This window comes from Nanorana parkeri, unplaced genomic scaffold (genome assembly GCF_000935625.1).
Source record: "Nanorana parkeri isolate BGI_ZX_2015 unplaced genomic scaffold, ASM93562v1 scaffold508, whole genome shotgun sequence".
Classification (NCBI taxonomy): Eukaryota; Metazoa; Chordata; class Amphibia; order Anura; family Dicroglossidae; genus Nanorana; species Nanorana parkeri.
The window spans coordinates 994,767-1,007,364 of record NW_017306776.1 but is presented as its reverse complement, the minus strand read 5'-3'; the positions used below and the strand labels follow the sequence as shown (position 1 = coordinate 1,007,364).

Below are 12,598 nucleotides of genomic sequence, written 5' to 3'. Positions count from 1 at the left end.
CCCCCTAGTTTCAGCACTGCTTCCAACCACCCCCGTGCCTCCCCTTCCCCCACACTGAGCCACTATTACCTGGCTTCTCCTCTCTTTTTCGGTGTCCCGCAGCCTGCTCAGTCCGGGTACTGACGAGATGCCCCGCCTCCTGCGGAGCACGCACTGTACTGAGAGCCGCGCATTCCTTTTTGACAGCCGCTGCTTGAGTAAGTGAGAGGCAGCCCTGGAGCCTACGTGCCGCTTCAATGACGGCCTAGCCTGCACAGCATCAGAGGGGCCCAGGGACCACCAAAATGTTCTCGCGGACCACCAGTGGTCCACAGACCACTGGTTGGCGACTGCTGCTTTAAAGGAAAGAACAAGTGCTGATAAAACAGAAAGTATGACGTCACATCCAATACAAATCTAAAAAACAAGCAATATATTCCTGGTTATAGAACAGGGGGGTGAGTCATGCAAATCATTCCTTTAGGTTCTAGCTGTACATGCAGGACCCCCTATGTATTGTACAGATACAGCCTAATCGTACACAACTGTTCATTTCCCCTTGCAGGCCAGGCAGGCATTTTGTGATTCTTTTTTTTTTTCCCCCCTCATCAGTACAAGATATGGAACACACACCTCTATGATATGGGACGGGAGTGGGGGAGAAAAAAAGAGGGGGACCCATAAAGGATTCATATTTACACCATGCTCCCTTTTTTTACCCTTATGTTAGCAGCTGAAACACCTACTTCTGGGATTTGTACTAGAGATCTTGCATTCCTATCACCTTAGAATCACCACAGCCCTTCTACAGATACCCCACTCACCAGATCACCTTTGGCCAACGCTCATGTAGGTCTAAACATGTTTCATAGGACAGCCTCCCAATATGCATGCATTGGGACCGGTGGTTCACATGATGGGAGGCTGTCTCACGGAGCATGTACAGACCTACCTGAGTGTCAGTCAAAGCAGATCCAGCAAGTGGGATATCTGAAAGGCCATTTAAAAGAAGGGCTGATTGAAGGTGAGGATGTACAGTATACTAGTGCAGGATCTCAAATAGGATAGTCAGTCATCTTATGGCAGGCAAGGCCAATGGAAACCCCAAGCCCAGCACTGCAAACAAAGTACAATAAACTGGTCACTTCGTCATCAATGTATGTACACTGTGAAAAGACTAAAGTTCACAATTGATGAATTTGATTATATTTATCTTCAACCTCTACAGGTCTCTTTGAATCCCAAGTAATACAGTATGCGATGATGAGTATTGAAGGTGCCAGTTGCATTCGTTTTATCAAGCAGACGTCAGAGGCAGATTACATTAGCTTTCAGCCTCTGGAAGGGTATGTATAAGCAGCATTTTTCCAGGTTTGCCCTTTACAGGTACTCTTTAATTGCAGTTTTCCCTTCTGCGTAGACATACCTTCACTTTGTTTCCCTGCTGTTCTGTTCAAATGCTGGGAGTGAGGTCTAATATTTGTTACAGATACATGGAGAATACATTCCAGCCCACCGCCATTCTCTCTTGTTGGTGTCAGACTACAGCTGCAGTTTTTATTTTCAGATGCTGGTCTGCATTAGGACGAAGTGGAGGTGTACAGACAATCTCTTTGGGTCCATCAAAATGTACATGGACGGCAGTTGCTACACATGAAATCCTACATGCACTGGGCCTCCAACACGAACATGTGAGAAAAGACAGAGATAACTATATAAAAGTCCTGTGGGATAACATCGAAGACGGTACGTAAATGAAACCAATCTGTTTAAAGATGTTCTATTACATGGTCTTCAGGTGAAGTACTCAGAAAGTGCTGAAGCCATTGGATCAGCAAGAACCAGTGGCGTTACAATCACCAAAGCGACCCAGGCAGCCGCTATGGGGCCCTGCCAGGACATCCCCCTGATGCCGTGCCGGCCGCCTGGGTCGCTATGGCATCTCAGGCTTCTGGCTGTCACTGGCGGCTGTGAGGAGGAACGCGCCACTATTTACATGTGCAGCGGCGCGTTCCTTCTCACAGCCGCTACTGAGCCGGTGACAACCAGCAGCTTCGGGGGAAGTGGCTGGGCCCATCGTCGGCAGCGATGGAGGAGACGGGGCCCAGTGATCGAGCAAGCGGGGCATAGAGATGGGGGAGGCGGGGCCCGATGATCGAAGAGGCGGGCCCCAGTGACGGAGGAGGCTGGGCCCGCAAATGGTCGTGGAGGAGAAGGACACAGGATCGGAGCAGACAGGTAAGAGGGCTTGACCGCCCCTCTGAGATCCTGCAGAGCCTACCATAGAGAGTCTATGGTGGGCTCTGCAGGGTCACCCTCAGGTGGGCTGTGTGTAATCTCAGGTGGGCTTAACTAGAAATCACAGGGCCCCATACAAAATTTTGCTTTGGGGCTCTGTGATTTCTAGTTACGCCCCTGGCAAGAACCCAACACAAACAGCATTTTTTTAGGAGGCCAACTCTCCTAATTTGTATGTGCAACCAATCAACACTTTTATTATCTTTCTGGTAGTTATTGAGTCACATGACCCATTTCAGATCATCACACCCTAAAAAATGTTGTGTTTCTGTCCGCCCCTTCCATTATATTATTCTTACTGGCAGCACAGGTAAAAAATATAGTTCCTCCTGCCAGCTCAGCTTTGGCATGTTTAGAAAGAGGCAGCAGGGGGCAGTGGGCAGGTCTAAATTTGTTTAATTTGCTCAATTGTGACGTAAGGATGCCAGGATTGTAATCCTTCTCCTCCTAAATTGGGATCTACTTTTGTTATACTAAAAGATAATGATTAAGTTCACATTTCTGACCATGTTTCATATTGCGTTCATATTTGGGGTGTAACAAGAACAAGAAACATGGTCAGATTGTAACCCCCTCAAACCCCCGCCCCTCCTGACCAACCCTTCTGCCCTTCCACTTACCTCAATCGCGGGGTTCTTCTCCCCGCAGGCTGTTGCTGTTATTTGACAGCTCTGCCACCCATTTACAGATCCTTTGACAGGATATGTAGATGGAGAACTACAAGTCCTGTCAGCCACCGCGGCATGATGGATGTCACCACACTTGTATTCCATAGACAATTCTTACCGTTCCTGTTACTGCATGTCCTTAGGTGGCAAGCAGAGTCTAGGGGTCTATCTAGAAGGGGCTCAGAACACACGGTACAAACATCGTAGACTCAGAACATGTTGTCCTACTGTCCACACTAAATCAGTGATGTGTGATGATGGGGGACGGTGTGATTACTAAAGGCTGGCTCCATAACATAAAAGATGTTACAGGAAGTCACGGTCACTATAACTTAATTCAGACTTAACTTAACAGATTTCTTATATAATTGGTGTTAACTTGTTGTTTCAATTTTAATTTCAGGCTATGCTAGTAGTTATGAGATATCCGATACCTTGAACATCGATCTCACCAAATATGATTATGAATCCATCATGCATTACGCCAAGTGAGTCTCATCAATATACGTGAAGTTTACAAGAGATGTTTATAAATCTATCTATCTATCTATCTATCTATCTATCTATCTATCTATCTATCTATCTATCTATCTATCTATCTAATGCACTCAGAGATCAGTCTGATAAGGTGCAGAAATATATATTTTAAATAGTACAGTTTATTAAGTTGTTTCAGAGTTCATTGTCAGGTTCACTTTATGGCCAGGCTCACACCATTTTCCAGACCAGTTTGGCGCATTTTGCCGCATTTTTGCTGTGAGTTTACCGTGATTTTGCCCCTTTTTCTTTTAGCTTCAAATGGGCTTACAGGTGCTGCCCATTAAGTTTGTATGCATTTTTGATGCATTTCCATGTGTTTTAGTGCATTCCAGACCAGAGAAAATGGGACAAGCAGTATTTTTTGGTCTGGAGGCCAGAAATACCATAGGGATACATTGGGATGCTTTTTTGGTCCGGGAACAAATTGTTCTGGTCTGGAAATGATTCGGACCTGGTGTGAGCAAGCCCTAAAGCACAACTCCAACCCCAACTTTTGATTTAGTTTTGGATAGACTGGGGAAGAATAAATACTTCAGTCAGATTTTTATAATTTTTTTTGACTGAAGGCCTTTACCAAATTTCTCCCCTTTCCATTGGAGAGTTTTCACCTCACTTTCTGCTCTCATAACAGGAGGACAAGAAATGAGGGCAGTGGTTGTTACATGGCCAAGAAGACACATATACTGTAGTACTAATAACTTGACAGAGGGTCTGACCAGTTACAATTTTACAAAATGAATGCTTTGTTGCAGTGTCCCCACCAGAGAGATGTTTCATCACTTCCTGTACCAACAGAAAGTAAGGGAAAATTTCCTCAATAGAAATTTGGACCACAAGCAAAAAGATTATTATTATTTCTTCCACGGTCTGACCAAACCCCACTCACCACTTTAAAATATGTGTGCTGTTTCTCTTTGGCACCTTTAGGATAATGCTCTCACTTTTACTTTGCTGTACTACTGCATACCCTAACCTAACAATTCACAATATGTGGGCTGCAGTATGCAGCCTGCAATATCCTTTGGAGTTTTCTCTGCTTTACACAGCACTCTGTGATTGGAGGAGACCTGGTCATGTGACTTTGACAGGTCATGTTACTCGGCTTTACTCCTGGCTTTTAGTAAAAATGAGGATGGGTTTGTGGTTTGCCGAAAGCCGTTCAAAACTCTGACCACCACCTCCTCCTCCCAACCCTATCTGTGGCGGCAGTTGTAGAGGTGGCACTCCGTGATTGGAGGAGACATTGCCATGTGACTTTGACGGGTCATGTTACCCGGCTTTACTCCTGGCTTTTACTAGAGATGAAGATGGGTTTGGGGTTTGCCCAAAGCCATTCATAACTCTGACCGCCACCTCATCCTCCCAACCCAATCTGTGGGGGCAGTTGTAGAGGCGGCATTCCCTGTCTCTTTTTGACGTATAGCTGTAATCTATCTATCTATCTATCTATCTATCTATCTATCTATCTATCTATCTATCTATCTATCTATCTATCTAATGCACTCAGAGATCAGTCTGATAAGGTGCAGAAATATATATTTTAAATAGTACAGTTTATTAAGTTGTTTCAGAGTTCATTGTCAGGTTCACTTTATGGCCAGGCTCACACCATTTTCCAGACCAGTTTGGCGCATTTTGCCGCATTTTTGCTGTGAGTTTACCGTGATTTTGCCCCTTTTTCTTTTAGCTTCAAATGGGCTTACAGGTGCTGCCCATTAAGTTTGTATGCATTTTTGATGCATTTCCATGTGTTTTAGTGCATTCCAGACCAGAGAAAATGGGACAAGCAGTATTTTTTGGTCTGGAGGCCAGAAATACCATAGGGATACATTGGGATGCTTTTTTGGTCCGGGAACAAATTGTTCTGGTCTGGAAATGATTCGGACCTGGTGTGAGCAAGCCCTAAAGCCCAACTCCAACCCCAACTTTTGATTTAGTTTTGGATAGACTGGGGAAGAATAAATACTTCAGTCAGATTTTTATAATTTTTTTTGACTGAAGGCCTTTACCAAATTTCTCCCCTTTCCATTGGAGAGTTTTCACCTCACTTTCTGCTCTCATAACAGGAGGACAAGAAATGAGGGCAGTGGTTGTTACATGGCCAAGAAGACACATATACTGTAGTACTAATAACTTGACAGAGGGTCTGACCAGTTACAATTTTACAAAATGAATGCTTTGTTGCAGTGTCCCCACCAGAGAGATGTTTCATCACTTCCTGTACCAACAGAAAGTAAGGGAAAATTTCCTCAATAGAAATTTGGACCACAAGCAAAAAGATTATTATTATTTCTTCCACGGTCTGACCAAACCCCACTCACCACTTTAAAATATGTGTGCTGTTTCTCTTTGGCACCTTTAGGATAATGCTCTCACTTTTACTTTGCTGTACTACTGCATACCCTAACCTAACAATTCACAATATGTGGGCTGCAGTATGCAGCCTGCAATATCCTTTGGAGTTTTCTCTGCTTTACACAGCACTCTGTGATTGGAGGAGACCTGGTCATGTGACTTTGACAGGTCATGTTACTCGGCTTTACTCCTGGCTTTTAGTAAAAATGAGGATGGGTTTGTGGTTTGCCGAAAGCCGTTCAAAACTCTGACCACCACCTCCTCCTCCCAACCCTATCTGTGGCGGCAGTTGTAGAGGTGGCACTCCGTGATTGGAGGAGACATTGCCATGTGACTTTGACGGGTCATGTTACCCGGCTTTACTCCTGGCTTTTACTAGAGATGAAGATGGGTTTGGGGTTTGCCCAAAGCCATTCATAACTCTGACCGCCACCTCATCCTCCCAACCCAATCTGTGGGGGCAGTTGTAGAGGCGGCATTCCCTGTCTCTTTTTGACGTATAGCTGCGGGGTGGTGAATGCACCTCTCCACAACTGACTGGGTCTGATCCTCAGCTTTTTCTTTTTATAACTCCCATTCACTTGCATTATTCACTTACTCATAAACAATGAAAATGAAATGTGTCAAGATGCAATGTTAAGAATTGCTGAAAAGGAGTTGCAGTCTTATCGCCTATTAAAAAAAGCTAAGCTATATTCCTCATACAATATGCTTAGTGATCCAAGAGGAATTTTTGGGGACGCTTCATGCCTCCATGGTGCCTGCAGCTAGAGAGGTCAGTCAGGACTTGTTTTAATGCTATTTTACTGTTTGTTAAGATTGTGAAAGTGACTAATTTCCTATTTTCTTCTTATAGAACCACTTTCTCCAAAAACAACATGCCTACAATGGAAGCTGTTCCCGACAAAACTGTTAGTTTTGGAGAGAACATTGGCATGAGCGCTCTGGATATCATAAAAATCAACACCCTGTACAACTGCTGTAAGTTCCTAGCATATTGTGAGATCTTATACTAAAAGGATGCATTTCCTTTCACATCTGTGAGATCAGAGAGGAGAGTGCAACACCCTTATTGACCAATCAAATCCCACCTTGCCCCAGCATGACTTCTATAAGCTAATTTCTTAATGGATGTTCTGGGCTTCTGTACTTTGACCTTAGCGCTTTGCTCCTAGCCATGTTTGTCAGCTGGTAGTCCAGGAAGATACAGACCTGTTAAAAACTGATCCAGCACTTACTTGAATTATCCAATACAATTTTTCCCATCTCCATTGGGATGATTTGATGGATACTGATAGCGGGCAATATATGCTTGTTGATTGTAGTCTGCATACAGGCAAAGTTCCAGGGTCATTATTTTCCCTTTAAAGCTGAACTCCAGGCAGATATAAAAGAGACAAATTAATGCAGCTCTGCATTTATTAATACATCATTAAATGTATTTTTTAAATGCAAGCAATGTAAGTACCTGAATTGGACTCGGCATTAGCCTCTTGTAGTCCCTGTCCAGTAGAGAGGATGAAGCAGCACGAGAAGCCAATCCGGTGTGTTGCAGTGCAAGCAGCATGTTGATGGGGAAAAAGAACAGAGTGGCAGAGAGATGAGCTCATCAGTCTCCTGCTTCTCCTTTCACTGTCCGGTGACACGGTGGGGAGGCAACCTGTAAGTAAAAGTGAAACTGCAGCAGAGAAAGATCAGGTCCCCTCCCTTTGCCAGACAGGACCATGCTGTGAGTGGAGGAGCTGTAAAAAAACTACAGGACTGGATGGACAGAAATACAAATCCTTTGGCAGGTAAAACTGCTCTAGTGTGTGTATTTCATCTGTTTATTTAGCTGTACTGGAGCCCAGTTTAAAGTTATTTATTAGACATGTAGATTTTGTTTAGTTCCAAATGGATATTTGTACAATTTTTTGCTGGATTCGAAAATTCGGACACATCTGAATTTCCTAATTCTAACGCGTCCGAATCCAAATGCTTATTTAATGAAAATACGGATCAGTCTGAATTTGTGTTCTAATTCGGACATGTGAGTGTTCTCTGGCCAATCAGAAGGGTTTTTTTGGCTGTTGGGGGTTGCCTTACAGGCACGGTCATGTGACTTTGTTCCGAAACGAAAATTCGGATGGATCCTAAATCCGTAAGAAATAAAAATCCGAATTGATCTTAAACAAAACACATTTTTTTTGCTGGGATATATGTCTATTATTTATGTCTGAATTTTTATGACAAGTGTATTCTGCTTTTTATTAACAGCAACAAAATCTGATTCCAAAATTTCTGTTGGTCAGACCACCACCACAACAACACCAACCACCACTACTACTACCACCACAACAAAGCCAACCACCACTACTACTACCACCAAAAGAACACCAAGAACTACTACTACTACTACAACCACCAAGCCAAGGCCTGTTCTGGACGCAAACAATGGTAAGGAAGTATTAGGCTCAGCAATGTTTTCTACCTCAACTCACCAACCTCCATCAACATCTGCAACATCAGATTTTGGCAGGCTGACTTTTTAAAGTGTATGTAAAGCCAAAACGTTTTTGAAAAAGAGTAGGCAATGGTTCAAATTCCAATCAGGTTATTGTTTCCCGCTTGTGTACCTCTGGGGAGATTTCCCTTTGCTTCCTGTGCTTGAGATGTAACTGGAAATGAAAGGAAGTCAATGGAATTCCCATCTTAAAAAGTTGTCAAAGGAACAAGTGTTCCACAGAAGGAAGCCCGGGAAGCCCATAGACAGGGCCGGATTTCCCACAAGGTCTGGTCTCTGGGCAGCAGGGGTGTGGATTTCCTATCTCCCGATGCCCGGGACATGCAGTTCCGGTGCCGGGCGGGTAGTTGTTCTCTACATTTAGCCCTGCTTTGGGCAAGCAGAGCTAAATGTACAGCAGCGATGTCGCCGAGATCACTTGTATGCAACCTGCAGGTCTGCCATTCTCCATGGGGGGGGGGGGGTTTGGCGAGAAGGGGGGCACATTGAGGACCTGGCCTTGGGGCAGCAGAGAGAGTAAATTGGGCCCTGCCCATAGCATTGTCTAAGATTTAAATTCTGTAAAAAGGACTCAAGATTTCTAGTAGGATCATCAGAACTTTTTCTGTTCTTGCATGAAATGTAAAAAATAAAAGCTACTTCTTCTAAGGATTAGGATTAGTAAACCGCAATGTATTACATTTTTGTTCTTGGGTTGAGATGCACTTTAGAACTTTATCCAGCTGCCCGTTCATGATCAGAGTGACTACACGTTTGATATTTCCAAGATGGAGCCATGTATTCTGCTTAATATGGAGTGATGAGAACCAACATTGTATCTCGTGTTTTTTCTGCCCTTACCGGATCAGATTTTTATTGGTGACAGCTTAGCAATTATACTTAAATCTTAAGGAGACACTGCCACTTTGCCAATTCAGAGCAAAATGATAGGTACTCTTGAAAGAAAAAACAACCCTCACCCATTGATACTCACCTCAGCTGACTTTCCCCACTGCTCCTTTCCTCTGACGGAGGCAGGAGTCCGAACCTTGTGTAAGATTTGTGTCGAAGCTTACACGGGTTTAACTCTTTCTTCCTCATTCTCAATGTTCGGGGCTAATGACTGGCCATTCTGGCCCAAGCACTGCGTCTCAAGAGGAGGCCCTACCCAGAAGTAATAGGCAAAGTAACAGATTCTTTATACTCTAAAGTGAAATCTTTGGTATTACAAAGTAAATCACAGGAAAATATATAAATGGAGAAAAAATAAAAATGGTATATATAAAGCGACTCTTTAAGTTCAGGGTCACTTGAAAAAAAATGACAGACCTGTAAAAAAAAATAGTCCGGATACTTATCTTTCTGGCAGCCTGTTTGTTAAAACACCATCTCTTTGGTGCTTGCTGGCCGCTGCAGGTATTCGGCCCGCCCTGACCCCACTGCACACTCCCGCTAGCTCATACGTTCACTAATGATGTATGAGCGAACTGGGGAAATGAGGAGGACCAGGTATTCCACACACCTGGAAATGTGGAATACTTGCAATGGTTGGCGAGCACCGAGGAGACAGCATGACAACAACAAACGGGCCACTGGAAAGTTAAGCATGGAGTCTCTTTCTAATACAGGTATCGCAGCAGTTGTGACTGCTAATTGTGAAAAATGAAGGGTGCCAGCTCGGGATCCCAAGCGATAACAGATACTCCTTAGCATCTGAAGTAGTAGATATTGTGTAGAGATATTCCTCAGCAGGAAATGGGGGAGTCTATGACTTTCAGGAAGTTGCTTTTTACATAGGAACTTTGGGGAGTTCTGACATTACTATGAGGGCTTTACTGCAACCACAAGCGTATGATATGGCAATTTATGTGATGTTCAGCTGCATCTTTAGTTTATAGGCTTTTACTAAACTGCAGGTTTATTATATGTCAAAAATAAATCAAGGCAACTGGACTTGCTGCATTTTTCTTGAAGATGTTTTGCTGGTCATCCAACTAACTTTTATGAATTCAGAAGCTTTATTGTTCTTATACCAAGTCTATAAAGCTTTGGGGATGGCTGTTGATTATAAAGCCAAATACATGTACATCTGTTTATAATGAGATGTTTTGTGTCTCTTCCAGTTTGTGGTGGCTTGCTGACAAACCCACAGGGAGTCATCACTTCCCCCAACTTCCCAAACAATTACCCCATTGAGGCTTACTGTCACTGGAACATCAGCACCACCTCTAAGGTAAGAATGTGGCATATATGCAAATACTAGCCGTGCATTCGGATTCGGACAAACAAGCAAATCGACAAAATTAGTTTGATTCGGCGGTTCGTCCAAATTCGAAATAACGAATTTATTATATGCCCGAATATACTAAAACTATATTCGGGCATACATAAATTCATTTGCAGAATGCGTGGTGGCCATATTGGCCCCGGCACGTTCTGCGCAGGTGCGCAGCTATCTTTGAGTATCTTGGTGTTTACCAAGATACTCTGAAAAATGGCAGCGTGCAAGCGCAGAACTCACCGGCGGCCGAGGCGGCCGCCGCTCGTTCTGAATTTTCAGTGTGTGGTTTCGGATTCGGAGGCTCGTTGCCTCCGAATCCGAAATGGCAGAAAAATTTGTTTTCTTTGATGAAACGAATGGAAATGTTTTTCGTTTTCGTCAGAAAACAAATTTGTTTGCCCTGCACATGCCTACCAAATACAGTATTTTATGCACGCTATAAAATGAGACAGATCATTAGGTAATTCTCTCTCTCTCGCACTCCAAAGACCTGCTGGTAGGTCTCCTGTCTAAGTTGGCCCTAGTACAAAGTGCCCTAGTGCAAAATGCCGAAGTGGAAACTCTTTTTTTATTACGTCATTTAGTGGTCTTTGGGTTTTTTTTGTGTACTTTTGTATTACTTTTTTCCACTGCTTATTTTGGTCTTCTGTGAAAAAAACAAAACAATATTTCTGAGTACTCTCCTGTCCTTTCTCCTCCCATCATACAAATCACCTAACATGAAATCTGAATGTTTCATTCCAGGTTAAGATCACTTTTACCCATTTTGATGTAGAAGGCAGTATGAGTAGCATCTGTGCCTTTGACAAGCTTCAGGTCTACAACGGACAGGGTCTACTTTCCTCGTACAAGTCTGAATTCTGTGGAAAGACGTTGCCACCATCCATTACATCCAAGCAGAATACCATGCAGATCGTCTTCTCCAGCGATCACAGTGCAAGTTGGACAGGATTCAGGCTCGTATATGCACCAGGTAAGCTCAGTCATCATTCTCTGACCTGATTTTTATCAGCTCAATTCTTTAACTAGCATGGCAAGTGTTAGTGTTAGTTCACACCAGACCCAGTGCGTTTCGGCCCGATTCAGTGCCAGAACACACTGGGTTGCATAGCGGCTGGCTCTCTGCGTTCTGGGGCGGGAGGGGGAGTTGAAGCCAATGGCACCACAGCCACGCCCCCTCGCCGCAGTGCGATCGCCCACATCGGAATGCGTGGCACATCAATGCCTGCGTTACGGTCCAGTGCGGTCAGAAAAAATGCTGCATGCACTATTTTTTCTGACTGCACCGGACCGGAACACAGGCATTGATGTGCCACGTGTTCAGGTGACTCCAATGCACCGCCACGCCTCCTCCTGCCCCAGAAGGCAACGAATTGGGCTGGAACGCACTGGGGATGGTGTGCACTAGCCCTTATAGTTTCCTGTTGTCCCAGTTATGGTGTGGCAATCCCAGCTTCAGTGTGGGGTTTACATGGATCAGGGTCAAGGCGTAAAGTGTATGTTTTTTCTTAGTTTTGGATAGAGCGGGGAAGGATTAGAACTCCTTTCAGGCTTTTCGTACAATCTGGGGCTCCCTAATTTCCTGCCTTACTGATAATATTTCACCAGACCAAACTATTTCCTCCGAACTTGCAGCCCTAACTCGAATACTGGCCCTGTATCACCCTAACCGTCCTCTCCGCTCCTCCCAAGACCTCCTGCTCTCTAGCTCCCTTGCAAACTCCTCCCATGCTCGCGTCCAGGACTTCTCTAGAGTCTCTCCCATCCTCTGGAACCCCAACCTGTTTGCCTATCTCCTACTCTGTCTGCCTCTAGGCGATCCCTGAAGACTAACCCTCCTCAACCTAACTAGACTATTACTTTCTCAAACAACACATACCCACACAGCTACCGCCTTTTGTATCACCTGCCCCTCCCTTTTAGATTGTAAGCTGTCATGGGCAGGGCCAGGGGCGTCCCGGGTGTCACCTGGTCTCTAGATGGACTTGGTGATGG

General features: G+C 44.3%; 1 protein-coding gene across 1 annotated transcript in view; it reads left to right on the top strand.

The window, feature by feature from the left end:
* LOC108790859 (embryonic protein UVS.2-like) overlaps positions 1-12,011 on the top strand; it is a 20,139-nt gene extending 8,128 nt beyond the window's left edge. The window contains exons 5-12 of the mRNA XM_018561217.1: positions 1,208-1,325; positions 1,547-1,725; positions 3,349-3,433; positions 6,697-6,821; positions 8,097-8,276; positions 10,446-10,555; positions 11,348-11,576; positions 11,905-12,011. Coding sequence (XP_018416719.1) covers positions 1,208-1,325; positions 1,547-1,725; positions 3,349-3,433; positions 6,697-6,821; positions 8,097-8,276; positions 10,446-10,555; positions 11,348-11,576; positions 11,905-12,011 — 1,133 coding nt within the window. The remainder of the gene's footprint in view (positions 1-1,207; positions 1,326-1,546; positions 1,726-3,348; positions 3,434-6,696; positions 6,822-8,096; positions 8,277-10,445; positions 10,556-11,347; positions 11,577-11,904) is intronic.
* Positions 12,012-12,598: the final 587 nt, after the last annotated feature.